Source organism: Ambystoma mexicanum, chromosome 10 (genome assembly GCF_040938575.1).
Source record: "Ambystoma mexicanum isolate Mex_15411 chromosome 10, UKY_AmexF1_1, whole genome shotgun sequence".
NCBI lineage: Eukaryota > Metazoa > Chordata > Amphibia > Caudata > Ambystomatidae > Ambystoma > Ambystoma mexicanum.
The window spans coordinates 1,239,056,362-1,239,079,268 of NC_090932.1; the positions used below are offsets into that span (position 1 = coordinate 1,239,056,362).

General features: G+C 45.2%; 1 protein-coding gene across 2 annotated transcripts in view; it reads right to left on the reverse strand.

Annotated features, from left to right (window-relative positions):
* Nucleotides 1–22,907, reverse strand: part of RNFT2 (ring finger protein, transmembrane 2) — a 594,232-nt gene that overhangs the window by 301,729 nt on the left and 269,596 nt on the right. For both annotated transcript variants that reach the window (XM_069619214.1, XM_069619215.1), the window contains 2 exons: nt 19,234–19,310; nt 146–246 (listed from right to left, as the gene is read on the reverse strand). In XM_069619214.1, the coding sequence (XP_069475315.1) occupies nt 146–246; nt 19,234–19,310 (178 nt within the window). The remainder of the gene's footprint in view (nt 1–145; nt 247–19,233; nt 19,311–22,907) is intronic.

Genomic DNA, 22,907 nt, shown 5'->3' on the forward strand with positions numbered 1-22,907 from the left:
TAAATCACAAACCAGAAGTCAGGAGGCCACTGTAGCCTAGAACATGAGTAATTTAGGTCGTCCCCTAGAAACATGGCTAGAATGTCCCTACGTGGATTGTTTATAACTTTACCAAGACACTTCCTGACAATGCAAGGCCGCTCACCTGTTGTACAGATGCTGGGAGCTGAAGGCGTATAGCAGGTAAAAGGTGTTGCCAGAAAGGAAAATCAGGATCCAAAACACAACCAATATGGATCGCTTTTCCTAGTAATGAATAAAAAGAAAGAAAAGAAACACCACAGTGAGCAAATAAACAAGTGTTGCAGCAAGAGCAAACTTCGACTCATCTGCTTGATGGCACATGTATGGGGGCTTGATACTTCCATCCAGCCACAGAATGGTGCATTGCAGCTACTGTAGCTTTTGTCTTCTTCATACACACTACAGCTTATTGGGTGATTCCTTCCGCAAAGAGCCAGGGGCCACGCTGCATAAACACATAATGGTGCTCAACATTAAAGTAATTTTACATCCCTCTATCAATGGTTTGACTAACCAAAGCAACTCTGATCCTAAAAATCACAACAGTGTGCATCTACTGTAATACAACTGCATACATACTGTGATGAAGGTTGTAGTTGGATGAAGTTGTCTGGGTCGGGACTCACAGTCTACTGCGCACTTTGTTTATGAAGTAATTGTCAGTTAGCCCGCAGCCTGACTCCTGTTTTGTCTGGGGACCAACTCCGGGGTTCCCAATTGGCTGAATGAGTAGGTTGGATGGCAAACCTGTAGATGATGTCGGGCGCTGGGAGGATTTAATAGTCCAAGGATTTAGCTGGTTAGCTGATGGTTTTAGTTAAGCATCAGGTCAGACATATCATGTTGGTGTTAAAAATTGTTGCTTTATTATCGTTTTTGAAATACACCACAGCATCTAAAAACATTCATGTGGCAGATAATGCCAGTTGTTCAACTGAGGTGAGTGCACAAAGCCGACGCGTGTTTCGACCTAAGTCTTTTTCAGGGCTGTGAGTAGTGCATGTGATTAAGTGGTTTCAAGTTCAGTGAATGACGCAGTGACATTGTTGTGGACTACAGTTTGATTGGCAAATTGAACATAGAAGCACAATCATGAAAAAGTCACATGATAATTGTATGGTATGCAGAAAGAATTTATGACGGGGCAGGCAAAGGAGCAGAGTTGGTTAAGTTTTAAGGTGGTGATAGTGAGTGAAGGTGAGATGATTTGTGGAAGGCATGTAGGGTGTTACAGTAGTTCGTAATCATATTCAATTTATTGCATATTAATAATCAAGGCAGTGAGCAATCATACACAGGACACAAACGAGCAAAGTACCAAGGGAGAGAAGGAGAGAGAAGGTTAAGTCAGTCGGTAGGGGGAGCCATTTAAGAATGTTAGGGCAATGGGTTAGAGTGAATGGGTGGTGTCGCTTACCCAATTGAGTCAAGATTAGGCTCTTGATAGAGTTGGAGGCTGGTCCTCCCGGGTCAGGGTGCCAGTAGGGCCAATTCTGAGGAGAATAAGTAGAATAACTTGAGTATGAGGACAGAGATGTGAGGGCACCTAAGTAGGTGGCACAGGTGCCTGGGGGGGTGGGAGGAGTAGGCTTGAGTGGAGCGGTAGGCTGCCATGAGGAAAGGAAAATGGGGCTGGAGAGCCGCGAAAAAGGATGGACAGCCATGATGAGCCAATGAATATAGAAGGCGTAAATGGCCAGATGTGCAGCCCATGGAGGGGGCTGTTGCGTGAGTGGCGGGTAGGAAGGGAGGCCTGGGAGGCGGAGTGACCCTGGGTCCTGGTAAGGGACCATGTGCTGGCGTCGGGGGTGCCCGCAAGCGATGCAGTGCAGTGTTCCGATGCAAATCGGAAAGGAAGAAGGGCAGGATGTGGCGGATCCGGATCTTGGTGGAATGGGAGGAGTGTGGGAAGTGGTTGGCCCGTATGGAGGGGGGGGCCGAGCCTGTGCAGGTAGTTCACATTCTGCTAGAAGGAGTGGGTGGTGCGAGAGGGAGCACAGGTCCAGTGGACACGAGCGGGTGGACTCATTAAGAGGCTAAACAACAATCACAGTACCAAGACTATCCAGACTACATGAAATCAACAGAAGCATAGGCTACAATTTCCTTGATGAGATGCAACGCTATAAAAAAGGATCACGCGCCCCCCAACAACAACAACAGAAGCAGGTTCGTTTTTTAGACCCTACCAGAGGCAACATACCACCAAGATTAGAACCAAGAGAGGCACAAGAGTGGGCATCAAGAAATATGCAAGAGGAACAAGAAAGTGCTATCAGATTGACATGATCCAAAACACAACAGACAGCACCAAGACAACGTACCTAGTAACCAATCTTTCCAAGCATACCCTTTCGGATCATGACATTGAAATCCTGAACAAGGGTCTCTCTTTCACTCCAGCCAATAACACCAACTATGTGAATGCACAGATAGACCATTTCAAATATACCAGGAAACTTAAACTCAAAAAATATTTTGCTAAACAAATTAAATGGAAGCCTACCAGGACCATGACAGTACCATGGAGTACCATAGACATGGAACACCTGGAACACACTCACCTTCTAACTACTCTTGAACAATCACCTACCATGGAAACACAGACCATGCACCAGACCTTGCAAGAATTGGACATTGAAGAAAGAAACTTGAAAATACCGGAAATGAAGCCCAAATCCAAATTTACTCCAAACCTACAAGGTGAGAATGCAATTGAAATCTTTAACCAGGCAGTCACATGCGACCTCCAGGCATTGTAAGACAAGAGGAGATGCAAACACCTAGGAGGAACTGACAACATTACCAATCACGAGAGACTGGCACTGAAAGAACTACAGAAGAATCACCAAATCATAATCAAAGAAGCTGACAAAGGTGGCAATGTTGTCATCATGGACAGAGGAGATTACATACAAATGGCCCTCAACCATCTCACCACACCGGGATGCTATGACGTTATCAATATCAATCCTACCAATGAAATCCTAATACAAGTCAACATCCTGCTGACTAAATGGTACAAAAGTGGACTCCTATCTGACGAGGAAAGGAAATACCTTCACCCAGGACATCCCAGGATGCCGACAATTTATTTTCTTCCAAAGATACACAAATAATTCGACACTATACCAGAAGGTCGACCCATATTGAGTGGAATTGGATGGATAACAGAATCGCTCAACCAATACATCAATAACGTCCTAGCTCCAGAAGTACCCAAGATACCTACCTTCTTGCGTGACACCATGCACACTCTCTTGGTCTTACAAAATAACAAGTGGAGCACAGACTTCTTTTTAGTAACCCTGGACGTTAAAGCTCTCTATACTTCCATAGACCACAAACTAGCACTCAAAGCCATAGAATTTGCTTTTTCAAAAGCATCAGCCTCTTTTTGGTCACACTTGGAATTTACCAAAGAACTTTTGGAATTTTCACTAACCAACACGGTCTTTCTATTCAACCAGAAATACTACAGACAAACCAAAGGCATTGCCATGGGGGCCACCTATGCACCATCGATGGCCAACCTATTTATGCATCACTATGAACAGGTGCACGCCTTTGCTAACAACGATTTCTACAAACAGATTCACACCTGGATGCGCTGCATAGATGACATCCTGATGATTTGGTGCGGAACTATAGAACAACTGGAATCATTCAAACCATACCTGAACAAAAACAACTTCGGCATCGAACTAACAGGAACTTCAAGTAACACCTCCATTGATTTTTTGGACATTACCATCAGGCCAGTAGGAACTGAACTCACAACAACAACCTACAGAAGTAAATTCAGTATTACACAAATCCAGTTGCCACAAAAAATCAGTCATTAATTATATCCCAAAAGGAGAATTCCTACGTGCTAAAAGGAACTGTAGCACTCTGCCTGCATACGGAGAAGAATGCACGGTCCTCACCAAACGTTTCTCAGAGAGGGGCTACCCTGAACAAGCAATAAAAGTAGCTGAAGCAATGGCGAACAAAAGAGAACGCTGCACCTTACTGACTCCCAAGGAACATACCAGAGGTCTAACTTTGAATGACAACCAACCAAGATACATCACTCAATATAGCAGTGACAGCAACAAAGTACAGAGGATCTTGAAGAAACATTGGCATATCCTATCAATTGATGAAGACATCAGAGCATGGATACCTGAGAAACCCTGTTTGACCTACACCAAGGCCAGAACCCTTAAAACCATGCTAAGCCCATCCTTTATGGAACTGATCCCTAATACTAACGACAACTGGCTCAAGAGTAATAAACCAGTAGGTTTTTACAAATGTGGAATGTGCTTCATGTGTAAATTTGCCACAACTACTAAGAATGTCAAATTTAGTGAAACCAATACACATGTAATCAAACAATATATCAATTGCAAATCCAAATATGTAATCTATACCATTATATGTGTATGCAATCGAAAATACATCGGAAGTACAAAGAGAGAACTCAGAACCAGAATCAGGGAACACCTCAGCTCCCTGCACTCTCAAGAAAGCAAATACCCACTGGCCGTCCACTGGCAAGAACACCACCAGCTGGACAACAAGGGAAACATCACCTTCGTGGGATTGGAATCAATACCACCGCACGCAAGGGGAGGCGACAGGGAACTGCTGCTTCGACGAAAAGAGGCTGGCCTAATATGCAAATATAGAACCATCACCATCAGTCTAAACAGTGATCATGACTTCCATGTTTTCTTGTGAATATAACTGGGCTTTCTAAACATGTCCACCCGGGCCGCGTACCATGACCTGTACACAATGTCCCCACCATGGCTCAATTCCATCCCCCTACACATGATCATCCCCCGTGGGATGCTGTAAACCATGTGACCATCTATCTCCAACCCCCTTTTCCTCCTCACAATTTGCCGCCCTGCGCCCCTTGCCACTTCGCCCGCATCCTTCCCTAATTTTAGGGCCGTTCCAATTCATGATAAATGACATTAATTGTGCCCCCTAATTCAGCTCATGGGACTGGGCCCTTCGCATTACCACATTAGCTTTTCATTTTGCCCTTGCAATTCTTTTCAACAACCACTCGGACTTTACACATCCACCCATGTAGCCAATCCAACTAGGGTCACTTGCCCCTCCCCTAGATCAGATCACCTTCCTACCAGCTAACCTCAGGGTCCCTATTAATTCCCCTCTCAACCCTCCCCAGGGGGCTCTTTCACCACACTCAGCGTTAGCGGCGCAGCTATACATACACACCCCATGGGGCTGGGATTCCCCTGATCCAGCAATCGTACTACCGCTGTGCTACAACACATCCCCATCCCACCTCACTCCATTTCGGGTATTCTACCGCATTACCGGCCCTCGTTTCTGATACCCCTGTGGCATTGTCCCTATTTTATTGCTACCATGTTCGTTGCAGCTGCTCTGCACCTGAACCCACATATCCATCTCTGCCCCGTTCCAAACCAGGGAATCGCCCTTACACCGTCATGCAATAGAAACCATTGGGTTCCCCAGCAAGCATGCAACTGCAGGTTGCCCAATCAGGCTCAATTTTGCAGCTTCCAATCAGCAGGCTCGTCGCGACGACCAATTGTAACAAGCTTCTTATTATTTTTACCAGGAAGTCCTCACAGCCTTCCTCACGCACCGCCAAGTGACACGGGATCCACGGCGCTCTCCTGCCGATGCGGCATTAGGTAAGTCCGGGCTTTGATTCATGCCCGCCGCTTTAGCGCGGTCCCACTACCCTCTTACTGAGTCCACCCGCTCCTGTCCACTGGACCTGTGCTCCCTCTCGCACCACCCGCTCCTTCTAGCAGTGCCACTCTGGCAGAATGCGAACTACCTGCACAGGCTCGGCCCCCCCCCATACGGGCCAACCACTTCCCACACTCCTCCCATTCCACCAAGATCCGGATTTGCCACGTCCTGCCCTTCTTCCTTTCCGATTCGCATCGGAACACTGCACCGCATCGCTTGCGGGCACCCCCGACGCCAGCACATGGTCCCTTACCAGGACCCGGGGTCACTCCGCCTCTCTGGCCACTCACGCAACAGCCCCCTCCATGGGCTGCACACCTGGCCATTTACGCCTTCTATATTCATTGGCTCATCATGGCTGTCCATCCTTTTTCGCGGCTCTTCAGCCCCACTTTCCTTCCTCCTGGCAGCCTACCGCTCCACTCAAGCCTACTCCTCCCACCCCCCAGGCGCCTGTGCCACCTACTTAGGTGCCCTCACATCTCTGTCCTCATACTCGTTATTCTACTTATTCTCCTCAGAATTGGTTATCCAGCCTTACTGGGACCCTGACCCGGGAGGACCAGCCACCAGCTCTATCAAGAGCCTAATCTTGACTCAATTGGGTAAGCGACACCACCCATTCACTCTAACCCATTGCCCTAACATTCTTAAATGGCTCCAACTACCGACTGACTTAACCTTCTCTCTCCTTCTCTCCCTTGGTACTTTGCTCGTTTGTGTCCTGTGTATGATTGCTCACTGCCTTGATTATTAATATGCAATAAATTGAATATGATTACGAACTACTGTAACACCCTACATGCCTTCTGCAAATCACCTCACCTTCACTCACTATCACCACCTTAAAACTTAACCAACTCTGCTCCTTTGCCTGCCCTGTCATAAATTCTTTCTGCATACCATACAATTATCATGTGACTTTTTCATGATTGTGCTTCTATGTTCAATTTGCCAATCAAACTGTGGTCCACAACAATGTCACTGCGTCATTCACTGAACTTTAAACCACTTAATCACATGCACTACTCACAGCCCTGAAAAAGACTTAGGTCGAAACACGCGTCGGCTGTGTGCACTCACCTCAGTTGAACAACTGGCATTATCTGCCACATGAATGTTTTTAGATGCTCTGGTGTATTTCAAAAACAATAATAAAGCAACAATTTTTAACACCAACATGATATGTCTGACCTGATGCTTAACTAAAACCATCAGCTAACCAGCTAAATCCTTGGACTATTAAATCCTCCCAGCGCCCAACATCATCCACAGGTTTGCCATCCAACATACTCATACTGTGATGAATCCTACAAACTCCTGACTAAAGTCTCCACCCAGGCGGACGGGGGAAACGCAGATGCTTCCTGATCCTGACCTTTGGGGTGGTGTTCGCGGGAGGATCACCTGGGAGGAGAAAAGGCCAAGGGGAATGGGAGGACTCTGTGGGATGAGACAGTATGTATCTTCTTCCAAGGAGGATTTCTTTTAAATTCCAAAGTATGTAATGGCTTGTTTTAATTACCCTCTCTCTGTAACACAAGATACACATATGAATAGGGGTGAAAACAATCAAACTCCTAGGCCTTTGGAGAAAAAAAAATACTTGTGAAGTTAAAAACCTTCCTAACACCCAATGGTACAGTAAAAGTAAATCTGTGAATAACAGCGTAAAAGAACTGCCTTCTTCTTTTCAATCAGATCGGATGACTAATCTTCATGATGTTCCTTTTAAGAATATTATAGAGAACAGAACTGGGTTTAAAAGTAAAAATATAACGTCAAAAACTGTCATTAGGGACGCCAAATCAAATAGTTCCCCAAGTACTGGGACGAAGAAGAACGCTAAAAAGGTGCAATGTTGCAGGAGTGGTTACATCGTTAACTCAGATGACCCACACCTGAGGGAGACAGAGAAGCTTAAAAGGCCCCCTCACGTGCAGGCCATTTAGAAGGAGAAGAGAGGAAGAAGGAGAAGCGGAAGCAGTGTGGTTGCTTAACCTCAAGGAGGAGGCCCAGCAAGGCCGAAACACGTGTCTGGGGCTGCTGATGGTACTCTTGTTCAGAGGAGAATTGCCTAGTATTTTGGGCAGGTCTGTCATTCTGGGTGGGACCAGACTGATATGCAAATAGATATTGGTCCTCTGTAAAGGATGCAGGGAGCTAAAACGTGATTGCAGAGCCTCCGGAAGAAATTGCACAGAACAGGGTGTTTGACACATGTTTGTTCTCAGTAGAGGGGCTTCCACACCCTTCTTAATGCCCTGCCAGCAGCCTACAGTTTCAAGCCAGTGGCGGGGAGCAGAAATACTTTGACAGCAAGTAGCAGAGTGAGCATTCACACAGAATGGCTCAACCTAGCTCATTAAATATGCAAAGTCGGGCCAGCCCAGTGCATGCACGTTATATCACCGGCAACATGAGTGCAATGCTGTTCCAAACTGCAGTAGTTGCTGTCGTAACTTGTGCATGCAAGTCACAGGCTGCTTGTAGTTTTCCTGCTTACTGCTTACCAACCTACACCCATTGGCTGGCTCTACTTTGAGGCAGTGGTGCTGCAGGCCCTGGCAGAAAAGGCACACAAAATATGTTTGGAACCTCATGCCATGCTGTACTTCATAGCTGGTAAAACCAGGTCACACTTAAGCCCGAGACCGTGACATTGCAGTTCAGAGAATTGGCGTTGTTTGAATGCATTGTACAGATTCAGCCCCTAATGCAGAGGCAAACAATCGCCAGTCCATGGAATCGGAGAAACTGATTGGTCCACTCACACTCTTCTCTGTGGCCAGTTTCAAGCCTGCAAGCCTGGTCTGGGATCTGCCATCAAAGCTAAATATCGATCAAAGCCATAAGTACGGTGAGTGGGGCTGGGTGCTGCCGGAGCCCTGTGCCTGTGTAACTCTATTTGTATAGCAAGTCCCTTCCTAGGTGTATGTGTGCTTGAATGCATATGTCTGTATTATTCTCTTTATCTACAGGTTGTCACATATGGCCTCACAGACAGAGATTAGGATAATGGATTTTGAGGTTTTTATTTGAATTCAACAGTACAACCAGAAGATTTGGGGTAGTCTGGCGAGGGAGTTCGATATCTCAACCTTCTCGTGGGGTCCCTCCACCCAGCCCGACACCCCGCCAACTCCACAATATTCCTAGATGTTGCACTATTAAACAGTAGCCCCTGCTATGTTGGCCTTGCTTAGCTGATCATGTGGATAAACCAACAGCCATGGTCTTCTCTGACTAACTCCCTATGGGAATTTACAAGGGATTCTTCAGCTCCTTCCGATGGCTGACTGCACGGGTAGGTTCTCGATCTCTCTCCTCCCATCACTATCTCTCTCTCCCTCTCTCCGTCCACTCTGCCTCACCTCGATCTTACAAGTCTCTTCCTCTAACTCTGCTCATCTCACTTCCTTCTCGGTCTTTCTTCAATGTTCTGCTCGTCTCACCGTTCTCTCTGTACACTCTTGCCCCCCCCCCCCCATCTCTCTCTCTCTCTCCTCACCTTGCTCTTTTCATCTCTCTCCCTTATCATCCTGGTCTTTCCACCCTGTCTACTCCTTCAGTTTACTGATCTTTGCACACACTCTACTTAGTACCTTTCTTACTCTACTCTCCATCTTTACCACCACCATCACCTTCACTCTCCCACCACGTACACTCACTTTCACACCTACACTGTTATTCATGCACTCTCCCTCATACTGAGACACACCCCCCTTAGGGGGTGGTGTGTACTGCCGTTTCCAGGAGGGCGGCACGAATTCCAAAGCTTGAAAACAAATAAACAGCCACTCCGCATGCAAATGTTCCTTTGCAGCGCGGAAAGTCCGACCTTTCTCTCAAAGGTTCCATTCACATGCGGTGTGAATGGGCCTCTGGAATGAGAGGGTGCGGCTGTTTTCCTCCTCGCCACATAAGCAAGAACTTTAGCCCCCCTCTGCTTCGCGCGGCTGTGAGCACATCACCTGGCAGAATCACACCCAACTTATAGGCACTTGGGTCGGACGGGTTATGTGCTCACAAAAGGTGCTGGTATTTGTTTCTGTTGGCGGAAAAGAAAAAGGAGAGTGATTGAGAGGAATGGGAAAGAGGAACCAGAAAGGGATGAAGAGGAGTGTGAAGTAAAGGGAAGGGTCACCGCATGGGACGAACAGCGAAAGGAGGAATGGACAGGAGGGGTGTGGGAGAAGAAACATGGCAGGGAGAAGAGAAGGAGTGAGAATTAAATTGAAGGGTGAGTGAAATACATTAATGTTGATGGAAACGGAAGGCACAAGAGGCCTGTAGTAAGAGGTCAGATAGAAAGGGAGGATAAGGGAGAGAAGAGTCAGAAGGGATCGAGAGGAAGAAAAATGGAAGGGCGGAGAGTGTGTGCGGCTGGGAGAGCAAGAAGGGCTTAAGACTGAAGAGACAGAAAAGGATGGGGACAGAAAGAGGACAAAATGGGATGAAGGCTTGCAGAGGCAAAACAGGAGAGAGGAGACAGAAAAAAACTATAGTGACACAAAATGCAAAGGAACAATATAACCAACCACCTTCCGTACCTATGGATATGTAGTATGTGAACCTGTGCACCACGTATGCCTCCCACCACTTTACCCCCATCGTGCATACATGGCAACATGTTCCATTCCTCTCGGGAGATGCTCATCCAGTACTTGCTTTTTCTTTGCATTCTGAGATTTGTAGTTCTGGATTTACAATGTAAACCACGATTACACTACCATCTCCTGTATGGAATGAGGTACGATGGCATGTATGTGTGCAACGTCCATCCTGCTCAACCACCCATCTCCATGCAGTAGCCTGCTCGTTTGGTGGGGGGCCTCAGAAGTAAACCTTTATGCCACATGGTCGGGGGACTCAGCCTTAAGACGTTTGAAGACTACTGCTCTAGGGTTTGGTTGAGACGTTCGGTCTGTCTGTTGGTCTAGGCATGACAAGTAGAGGACAGTGATCAATACCCAACAAGCTTGTAAGGGCCCTCCAAAATCGGGCAGTGAATTGGGTACCCCGATCAGTCACAATGGCAATAGCTAACCCATGAAGCTGGATCACTTGATGAAAAAATAGGGATGCTGGGGCCAGAGCTGACGGCAGTCCGAGTGGTTATGAAATGTCCCATCTTGGTAAAGCTATCAACTACCGCCAAGATGGTGTTGTAGCCTAAAACAAGCGGAAGATCAGAAACAAAATCCATGGCAATGGTATGCAAAGGATATGGAGGTATCAGCAAAGGGTGCAGCAGCCCTTTGGGCTTTCTTTGGTGTCTTTTTCATTGGGTGCAAATTGTGCAGGTATCAACATATATCGGAGGTGACGCCGGGCCACCAGCACCACAGGTTAAGAAAAAGTCAGGTTTTTTTAATGGCTAGTATGACCTGCCATCTTGGTGTCATGGCACGACTAAACAATTTCTATGGGAGGGTGTGCATGGGTTGCAGCCTGAGTGCCCACCCAAGACCTCAAACCTTGCAGCTGTGAGGAGGCTCAATTACCCCTCTCTTAGTCCACTTATAGAGAATTGTCAAGGGAAAGAATTGGGATAGATTATCTATTTCATCTATCCAAATTACATATGAACCAAAGAATTTTTTTCATAGACAAAGTAAAAACAAATTTTAATCAAATATTTCACAACACAAACATGTAGCGGGCGCTTTCCACAAGGCACCACACACATTAAAGTTAGTCTTACAATTAGAAAAAAGAAAAAAGTAAAAAGTCCAGAAATATCACGTTTTCTACCAGTAGTGACTGTGGTTAGTAAGTGACAGTTATAATTTATCACACTGCATACGATTTTCAAAGTATTTATTATATTGCATTTTGGGGGAACACACTGTGAATGTACAGCATAAGAAGGATTCTTATGCTACAAATAGACAAGGTTTTTCAAATGTCTGCGGGATGTCTACATATGTTTCGGCTAACAGATTACATCAACACCGTCCCTGGTGTTCTGCTGTTTTTGTTGTAGCCCTCTTCAGGATAGTACATTGCTTTAACAGGTTGACAAAAAGTTCAGCAAATCCCCAGTTTTTCACAATATTTTGTTGGATACTTTTATTTTGTTGTGGTTGGACTAGAGCGTAGTTGTTTAGAGAGAAAGAGGAGGTTTCTTCCTTTTCATGAGTTGTGCTGTGCAACAGTCTTTTCTAATTCTGCTTTTCACTTAACTTGAATTTAAGCAAGTTTGCAGAGTGAATGAATTTTTTGTTCAAGTGCCGTGATTCAGATGTTATTTTCTGATGTCTATGTTCTTGATTTTGTGATTATCCGTTGAGAGGGACCTGTATGTCTTTTGCCCAGCTTGAATGTAGTTATGGCACCGGTGTTTGCAATGCTGTCGCTTGCGGGTCTTTCGTCTCGAGCCTAAAGACTAAAGACCCGCAAGCGACAGCACTGCGAGGACGCCATGATCCACTATGACGCCGTGACCAATTACAACGCAGCGAAAAGATATGGGCAAGACGGACGATATAATCAAGCAAGAGGAGTAAGCCGTAGATAATTAAAACTACGGGCTATTTTTGAAGCTCAACACCGGAAGGTGACAGGAGCATTGAAGAGCGCGAAAGGCTGATACTCGTGCAACCAATAATGGGTACAAAACGCTGTCTTCCATTAGTCTCCGGAGAGCATTCTTACCAAATGGTAAAATCCCCCGAGTTCCAACTTAGTGAAAATGGTAGTTGTCTTCAACTGATCCAAGAGTTCCCTGATCAGAGGTAAAGGATAGCGATTCTTTATAGTTACAGCATTGACTGCGCAATAATCAATACATGTCCTTAACTTTTCTCTTTTCTTAGGCACAAAGAATAGAGGAGAGGCTGTAGATGACCAAGAATGCCGAATAAACCCTGACCTGTGGTTCTCGGCCAAGTACAGGCGCAGATGTTGGTCCTCTGCTTATATCTTGCCACATGAAACCAAAGTCCAAGGCAGTCGATCGATGCGACAATTTAATGGGCAAAATAGTGGTAATATACTTGCCCCTTGTTTATCAAACACACCAGCACAGTCCACAAAGCACTCTGGAACCCCAGGGACAGTACCAGCGATATCGTGGACGGCTGACAACGCAAGACTAGGGCTTGACACAGACCCTTCTTCCTCACTATCACCAAAACAGGTCCATGTACAATAAGGAGAGGTGAAGCACGAGGTACCTGTTTCCCAGTCTACAGAGGGATTATGTAATCTCAACCATTAGAGACCAAGAATGATCCCAAAATGAGGGGTGTCTTTATGGTCAAAGGACGCTTCTTCCAATGACTCATACACTCTATGGTTAGAGGGGGTGTAGTGGCCGTTAAGGGGGCTGACGACAGTTGGTGTTCATTATGCACATACTGTTCGGGTGTGCCTTTGGGTAAACCAGTGATCCCAGATAGTTTGCAAGGAGTATATCAATATAGAGCCCGGTGGAACCAGAGTCTAGCACATCAAGTGTCCACCGGTTCTTCCCCCCCACAGGCTAAATGTACACATGTTCGATACACTGCTAAATTGGGCTGTACACCAATCTGGGATTTGTGACCAAAAAGGCTTGTTCCTGTAATCCTCGTTAGGGCATAGTCATCGAGTTTCCTGGCTTCTTGGACAGATGACTCTGGCAATTCAGCATGATATGCCCTGGTTTTCCACAATATATACAGAGATTGGCCTTCCGGCAATAGTCCTTGTCTGCATGAGTGAGCAGACCCCTCACACCACCGATTTGCATGGTATCTTCAGTAGACATCGGAAGAATGCTAGAAACCACTCCAGGGGATGTTTCAGAGCACAATGCAGGCCTAGGTAGAGTTACATGCCTCTCTCCCTTCCTTTCAGATTGACGTGCATCGATCTGCAGAACTAGATACATCAGGGCTTGCTAAGAAGTGGGTAGCACCTTGATAACAGACAGGGCATCTTTAAAGTCCTCCCGCAGGCCACGGTATAAAACTGCTGCTTTCTTCTCTTTAGGCCAATGGGTCTCCGCCACCCTTTAGTTCAACCTGGCTACGTACCACAGCAAATCTTTGTGCCCATTGTTTAGGCCCAGAAGCTCATGGTCTGTAGTCTGTCCCATGTGTCTGGTCTCAAAGGCCCAGCTAATTTCCTGAGTCAGGGCATCACAAAAACATTTTTTTTTTAAAATAATAAAATCGCACAATAGGCGGCAGTTCTGCTCCAACAATGGGTTCACCTAGTAGCAGCGCCACCACATAAGACAGAACAAAGGCCACCTTTCAGGTGGAATCAGGAAAAGCAATAGGTCGGCACAAGAAGTGCAATTTGCACAGATTACTGAACATCTGATAGGCAAGCAGGTCTCTTGAGAACCTCTCCAGAGTAGCCAGAGGAAAAGGCATAGTTGCCAAGGTAGGCATTGCTGCAGGTCTCTGTGGTAAAGGAAAAGCTGCAGCTCTCAATGCAAATTCACCAGCCACGTTCGGCAAGGGATGAACCGTAGCCTGGATGGCAACCAGCTGTACGTAGAGGTGGGCGTGAGCCATGGACATCTCAGTCTTAAGGGCTGCCACAGCTTGGATCTGGGCTGCCAAAGGGTCTGAGGAAACCTCCATAGGGCTGGGTGAATACGTGTGCTTGACAATCTGTCTGGCAAGACAGTCAGGATGCAAGCATATAATGGGTATTCACAGGGCCCACATAAAATGGACAAATGTTTCAGGGACGCAGTAATAAACTAGAGACTCACCATAGAAGACGTTCAGTCATGTTGTTCGAGGGAAAAGGAAGTGACTGCCCCGAACGGTACGAGGACGCAACAACTACAGGGGAAAACCAAATTACATAGTACAGACAATCCCTCAAAAAAGAACATCAGCAAACAAAGTCAGTGCATCAGAAATACGTCCAAACAGGCAAAGACACAGGGGGTAAACCTCGGATTCCTGGTAAACTAACCCAGCCTGCTTGTTGACCTGCTTTGGGATTCAGGTCAACAAGCAGGCATGGTTAGTTCACCAGGAATCCGTCCAAAACAGGCAAGGGAAAAGGCATAGGGGGTACAACAGAAGCAGAAAAGGGAAGAAGAGAGTGAGCACCCACACAAAGAACTATCAAAGGACAAGGAGCTGGCAGGGAAAGCAGGAGACAGGACATACTGAGAATGAAGCAAGGACTAAAATGAACAGGGAACATGGAACAACCGTGCGACTCATCGAAAGTTTGACAAGCGTTGGCGGCTCCATTTGCCGGCCTCTTATTGTCCGACTGCCGTGGGAATGGTGCGTGACATAACCTTGTCAAGTGCATCATGCAAGGTATGCTGTGGTGTGTAGTCCCCAGCACCACGGCAGCCTCTATTCTTGGCCGTATCTTCCCCACTGTGGTTACCCATGGTGGAAACAGCCGTAGCTTCTGACACCTGCCCTGCTCTATGCCTTCCCTAGTTTCTATTCACCTTTTTAGTCTCCTATTCTGGGGGCTCAATCTCTCCCTGCATTTCCCCCAGGGGCCACGCTCCCTAAGAGAAGATGGTACATTGGCTGGTTAGCCCTATCCCCTTTTTTAGACTGTGGTATTTGTCCCACCACTGCCCTGGGAAACAGTTTCTTGGTGCCGCTTTTGCCTCCTGAATCCTGTATGGCTGTTTCTCATTCTCCAGTGTCATTGTGTCTGCCGGTGATAAGGTGGAATCTCTGGATCTTGCTCTCTGAAAAGTTTGGAACTGGCACTCCAATATGGCAAATTCGCTCCTGTCGCACCAGCCTGGTTTATCTCTGCCATTGCTTGAGGGCTTCTGGGAGAAGCATTGCTGAAAAAGAAAAGAAATGGGACATCTGCCCAAGATTAGATTCTTATACAACAGTGAACACTCTGGAGAGTCAGTGACTGAGTTCCCCCTGAACTGCCTCTCAGAGCCGTTGAAGTAGGACAGGCTCTGCAATGCCCAGGTAGGCCACCAACCCCAGGTTGCAAGGGTTCCCGGCTCCTTTCTTACAGGATCGTGCCTTCGACCCGGTCAGAATGTAGAACTTACACTGTGCTTACTGCACACCTTAAAAACTGAAACTATATCAACTGGTGCTGCTTTAAAGACATAAGGTAATATAATTGCATTACTACTGTGATGAAGCTATACATTGGAATATTCATATTACCGGGGCAGTGCTGATACTGTGCAAAATATGTGCATCAGAGCAGCGTTGGGGGAACTAAAAAAATACATGCATCGTAGTAGCATTGCGGAAATTAGCAATACATAATGTTTGTTTACTGATGCTTTCTGAACACTGTCAATGCATGCTATGCGATTTGTCCCTTCTCCCCAGAGGAGAGACACCCCTGTTGAGGCTAGGGAGGTGAGCCCAACACGCATGACCCTCCCTAGAGGTCTGGGTATGTGGGACTTCAATGGGAGCGACTCCTCTCTTGGGAACAAGGACTCCCATTACAGTATGGAACTCCCAGTCAAAACTACCCTTCTTGCATGTATGGATGTCGGAAAAACTGTTGCATTCCTCGTTACAACCATAAATCACAAAGATCATTTTATGACCCTATTGGCTTCAGGTAATGGTGAACCTCGCCCAAGTGCCATTATCATAGAAGACTGACATTTAATTGATTCTAAAGTTTAAGACGGGAGCGTTTTGTGAATGGAGAGGGAACTTCCATGGTGGGAGGAGAGCAAGTGCTACGCAGAGGTGAGACCCTGGAGAATTTTACGTCCTGAGGGGGAGGAGCTATGTCAAAGCGTGGAGCCAGCGGCAACAAGCAGAGCAAGAAAGCTGCAAGCTGGAGGCTGGATGGCGGGTGCCTTAACTGAACAAGAGGATCCGGTCATGGCGAGAGTGGATGGAAAGACAACGGCCTTCCAGGGTGGCGTGACCACTGAAGAGCAGTTGTGGGCCTGGCGCACAGCAACCAACATCGAGATCCAAGAGAAAAGAGAAGCCTGAGATCCTGAGCTTGTGTCGGCAAGAGTCTTTCCTGCCACAAGAGGCACAAGCTGGGAAAGAGATACTGTGGACCTGTGGAGGAGAGCGAGATACATGACTGCAGGTTTCCAGGAGCACAGAAACTAACGCAGGTATGAAACCCAAGGCAAATGTTAACGGGCATATGCCCCCATTGAACCAGACAGCAAACCATATGAACATTGTACTGAACGGCTGGAGTAGCCATCAATACTATGAACAGTCATGAAAACATAACAAACCCCTGAGAGAAAAGGGATACGAGCAAGGTACTACAAGGCTAAAATAGTCGACAAAGTACGCCAAGTTAAGAGAGTGAGACGGGCACACGGCCCTCACTAAATAAGAGTGGGAAAAGATACAGAAACTGTATATCAAAGTTGAAGTAACCGCCAAGATGATCAATTAAGCAGACAGAGATCCCAAACTGAGAGAGTAAAGGGAAGCAGAATACTCTGCAACACGGACAGCATAGTGCATAATTGGCAAGAACCCTAAGCTAAATTGTATACTGAGAGAAGATTTTTTACCACACAGCTAACAGACTTTTGGGAAGTCCCAATGCTACGAAGGTGGGAGAGAAAGAAGTATATTTTCAAGTCATCCTGGAGGGACTGGAACATTTAAACATAAGAAACTGTTTCCTTATCAGAAGGGAGAGGGAAAGGGAAACCCTTAGAAAAGATTGTTGTTGATTTTTCAAAAGGATTTAGTACTAAAATTGTGAAGACAATCTTCAAGAACTTTAAGAATGACAACAAGTCAACTACAATTGGACCAGGCAGAAGTCTATAAACAAGGCTAGCGAACAAGCCTCGCTTTTCTTTCGAGTTAGGTATTTATGTAAAGTGGTAGGGCCAGTTAACTACTTAGGATTCAGACAGAAGACTTTTTATTTGGACTTGACGAGACCCAATATTTTACTTTCGCTAGGTAGGGAACTTCCCTCACAGTGATAGGGTTAGTTAGGCATTTGGTTTTTTACTTAAATAAAACTTGTGAATCATGACCACATGCACTCCGAATCTGCCTTCTGGTTCAGCACAGTTGAAAGTCATCATGTCTGAGGTTATTTTTTTTTCCTTCTGTATGGCGATATACTTTTTGCATTGGGGCTAGTATGCGATATGGTTTTGTGCATGCTGTGGCTTTTACATGTACCTATAGTACAGGGGACCTTATGTGCTGTCATGTGAATCTGTTATATTGTGCAGAATGATGAGGTGGGACAATTATATGCTAACATTTGGCTGTTAAGTCTATAACAAAAAGCTGCAGACTGCGAGCTATTGTGTTTTGATATGGAAAACACTACATCATTGAGAGAATGCGCAATGGTTTTTGGGACTATTGGAAGTCTGGTACTCACTGGCTATTGCGAGTTCTGTCAGATCTACTTGTGTGTACTAACACTGATCACGGGGATCACTGTGTGGAGCAGACTTTGATTTGTACCAGCTGCACACATTTCACTACGAAGCTCACGTCCCCTTTAAAATTCAATTTCTATGTATACTTTGGGTCAAATATGCTTCTAAATGCCCTCTATAGATTCGTTGGGCTAGAACCCCCAAACCCTGGTACAGTTACCTTCAAATCCAATTCAGCCTTGACTAATATATTGGTCTACAGTGCTTTAAAAGGTACAATTTGCCAGAACATTTTTCAAAACTCATTTTGGGAGAACCCATGATATTGTGTTTAAACAATACGTACGTGTGACGAATCTAAGTGGCACAGTGTGCTTTATCATTCATTATTTGACAGAATTTGAACCACTAAATTGCACATAGCTACTAGCCAAAATGCGGTGCGATTCACTACTATAGGCAACATTTTTGTGCTTGGGCCTAATTTTTGTCCCAATGCGACCCAAATCACTGAGTGTGTGCAGTTAATGCAGTTTAAAAAAATGCAACAATAAAAGATAGGAGTTCCTGCTGCTTAAACAACACCAATATGTTTATTTTTATTACAACAGTTGGGTAACGTGTTGTTGAACTGGCTGCTATGAAGACAGCTTTGGCTGTCTGCTACCAAATGAACTTAGCTATTCATCCTCCTATGTATTAGACAGGTGTTGGGGAACCTTTGATTAATGGTGGTTCTATGATCTTAGTGCTTCTCCAGCAGTAGCATGCCGAAGGTTGCACAGTTCGGGCCACGACATGAAAACAAACTTCTTTTGAGCTTGGTCGTGGTGACAACTCCTCACATTACTCCTACTTTACAACCAACACTTTATTTCCTAGCCTCTATACCGAGTCCATTGAATTGACTAGCGCTCCAGGTAAGACACTCGATAGGAATTGATTAATAGTCTCTTTGAAAGGTTTTCCTGCAATAGCTATAGTCCTCTGCCAAGACTTTTACAACACTTCTTTTATACCCTGTATTTGCCACCCATTTTCTTCCTCCTCTTCCTTCGTTAAGGCTTTGCTGAAATGCAATTGTGTGCCCAAAATATGTATTACAGACTGCATGCATCTGTGAGTGCTTGCGGTACGATACTTACCTTCAAGGATACCTGGTGCTTGAGAGCAGAGTTTGCATATGCGAATGCGCTGGCCATTCCGATGCAGACAGCAAGCCCTGCAAGAGAAAGGGAAAAACAAAGTATGTTAAAACACGCAAGTGAAGACCAATACGTGAGGGGATGCTGCAATCAACTCTAGGGGAAGGCGAAAATGCACAACACTAAGAAGAAGAAAATGGCTTGCCTGTAAAAATGTGTTTTACAGATGGTATCAATTCTAAATTCTTGTTTTAAACTCTCACCATCTACTGCTTGCGTCTGGAATTAACAATGTTACGTACTTTCAAAAATAGGGATTGAGTTGGGCATGTCTGCAATGATCCCCTCCACCCCCCAATGCATGACGGGGTCAATGCTTCCCTCAGTACCCTTTAGAGAAAGAGCCATGTTTCGATTTTTTTCCCAGATAATGGTTAAGGACATGGATGCAGAAACAAAATGCACATTACTAAGAAATAGAATTTACCCAAATCTTCCTGGCTGGTCAGTATGGGCATTCAAACACTGCTTATGCAACTTTTTACGTAACAGAATATTGTTTATATATGTTTTAGACCCCCCACTTTGGAAACGTTCCCATCCCTTTACTGCACCACGATCCCTTACCCATACTTCACTGTGACTGCTCACCTCTCCAACTACCACAGCAGAGCTACACCTAAGCCTGTCATTCCAGTTGAGACTGCCCGCCATCGACAACCACGCCTCTCATCCAGCCCATTACAACCTTACTTTGCCATAGAGTTCACTCTTCTCTATCTGGCTGAAAAAATAGGAGGGGGGCATGTGCACTACTACCCACTATATAGTTGGGGGAAGTGGCACAGAGGTACCCCAGGCAAGGCTCTCAAATGGTAGCAAAGGACGAGCAAACAAGGCTGAGACTCGCTGGAACTGATGCAGGCTGGTTCTTAAGTACAGGGAATCCCAAGCCCCCACAAAGGAATGTCTACACACTATGTTATGTGCTAACACAGTTCTTTTATTAGATAAAAAATAGGTTTAAAAGGATATATACATATAAATGACTCCCTTCTATTTCAGATTTTCTAGTCTAATAATTCACTCAATATACAGTGCTACGTGGTACTACAATTACACCTAGATTGAGCTATAATGCACCAACTGCTGACAGTTATTAAAAAGCATTACAATTACTAGATACTGTGTAACCTCAGACATTGGCAGAATGCTTTCTTTGAGAATACAATGCAAAACCGTGCGAGCATCCCCACACCTGGGCAACCTGTAAGAAAAAGTTTTACTTTGTTTGAGGGATCAGTAATGCGAGGCAGACAACTGCTTGTAGTTCACTGCATTAGACATTTTATTAATACAATTTTTTTAGAAAAGGCTACAAAGAAACCCTAACTAAGCCTACTCTACCAGGGAGCTCCTACCTTGTCTGGGTTCTAAGGGTAAATCTCCTAGCATACACAAAACTGGCCCACTAGCCCTCACACTGAAAAACACAACATTGAAAGTACATCATAAACAAGTGTTACCAAACCACCAGTGACTTGGATGACCGTCATCTGTCCTGAGTATATCCCTTTCCCAGGATTGTCAAATTCAATCGCTCTGAGTTTTCATAACGAAAAATCTAAGTCTTTTATCAGTTCTTGAAAGTTCCAAAACAGAAACAAAGGTTCACCCAAAAAAAAAAGTCACTGGTAACAGTTCTCTTTCTCTTGAAACGTTCCCCTTTCAATTTCAGCAACTAAAACAGCACCAATGGTAATCCTGGATATCCGCCTTCTAGGATGGTATTGTTACAGTTCAAAGAAAAAAGGTACCATTTCTGCTTCAACAAATGGCCATCTATTTATCGGTTATGCAGCATATTTAGTATGATTTGTCAGGATGCTTCTCATGGTGTTGTTACTTCTTGACAACCTCCTTCTACTGCTGTTACTGTGGAAGCAGACTCCTTTGCTCCATAGTAGCCCACTGCTTCAACTACTTTTAATGCAACATTCGCGGACCGTCTCATAACCAACCACAGTTCGGATTAATCTGCTTCAATTTGGTACCATAGGCAATTTAAAACACAAGACTCTTTGACCTCCAGAGGTAAGCACAACACTTTTCTCAGAGGTTATAAGGAAAGGGCAGCCTCTTTGCCTCTTCTGCCTATCTTACTGCTACCAATATAATCTGCCTTTGCTTCCAGACTGCTTCTCTCTCCGCTGCAACAGTCTCAGCCTTAGACTTGATCTGCTTACAAGAACCCAGCTCCCTTCCCCAGCTTTATTCTCACCTTCTTGATTCCAGTAGCTAACCCAAAGCTGTATTGCCACTCTTCTAGCTTTGAATAACTGTCACACTTTCATCAGAGGACACTGGACCTTTCACAACTTCAAAGCGCAAGTGGTTAGATTTCAACAGGGCTGGTTTCACTATAAAATGGATTGGTCTACTGGCTTTGGCAATGCTTGTTCTTCTCTCCAGCAACTTCTACAGGTTCTAAAATACCTGTTCTGAGTGTTACAAGGTTTAAGCTTCACAAAGGAAACAGATTTAGGTACATGCAACCACTCTTTGATGGAGATTTCCCGCGTTAAGGAACTGTAAGAGCTTGCATTCCCTTTCATCAGTAAGGAGTGATACTTTAAATCTGATCTGGAATCATAATTGTCCACATGCAACTTCTCTATGTTTTAATATCCCTTGTATCAATGCGTCAAAGTCTGTTTCTGAGTGATTCAATAAAGTGTTCCCCTCTTCAATTGTAGACATGCGACCACTCTGACACGGTTATAAAGTTCAACAATGGAAATGAAAATCTTTTTTGTTTACGCAAGCTAGATGCATGCGTGTTACATTTCCTTTGTTCTCAGGACTTTCTAAAACGACAACTTCAAACAACCTCCACTCGCTTCTGCCATTACATGAGTGATAATGGAGCTTGTAACAGTTACCGGCAAGAGCTTTTCAGTGAATCTTCCCACTGCCCACCACCCTTTAGCACTTGCACTATCTGAAATGTCGTCAGGCCGAGTACAATAGTTAATTTCACATCCTTACTGTTCATGGCCAGTAAGAATGTCATTGATTTTCTCTTGTTCGCTCCCTGGCCTTGACGCGCTTTGAAACACATTGTGTATAGGCGCTATATATATATAAACTATCATATCATCAAGTGATCACACTTCCTCTTAAACTGTCAGCATTGTGCTATTCTCCTTCTGCTACCACTATCAGCCTTCCAGCTTCTGCTCCAGCTCCTTCCTGTTGCAGCCTTTTATCCCTCTCAAGCGGGGCAATTAAGTTCAGTGTTAATTGCCTGACCTTGGCAAAGGCTTTTAGGTCTACTTACTTGCCTGTCTTTCACCTCTGCATGCCTCCTGAGCCTTGTGGGGAACTCAAGGTGGCAACAGTAAGACAACAGACACAAGTGATCATAGTTCAAAGGTGTTTATTAAACCGTAGGTAGGTTGGAAAAACACCTAATCTAAACCTAAATCTAAGATGGGCGCAAGCTACGACCATCAAATAAAAATAACGCAGTCCTTATGGCGTCTTGTCAAATAAAAAGGGCCTATTCTAAGAAAAACCTATTGCCAATCCTTACGCAAATTAAAGAAAGAGTGAGGGATAGGGTTTTCAATAGAGAAAGAAGTGTTCTCAAATAATATGTCAGGATGGGCTTT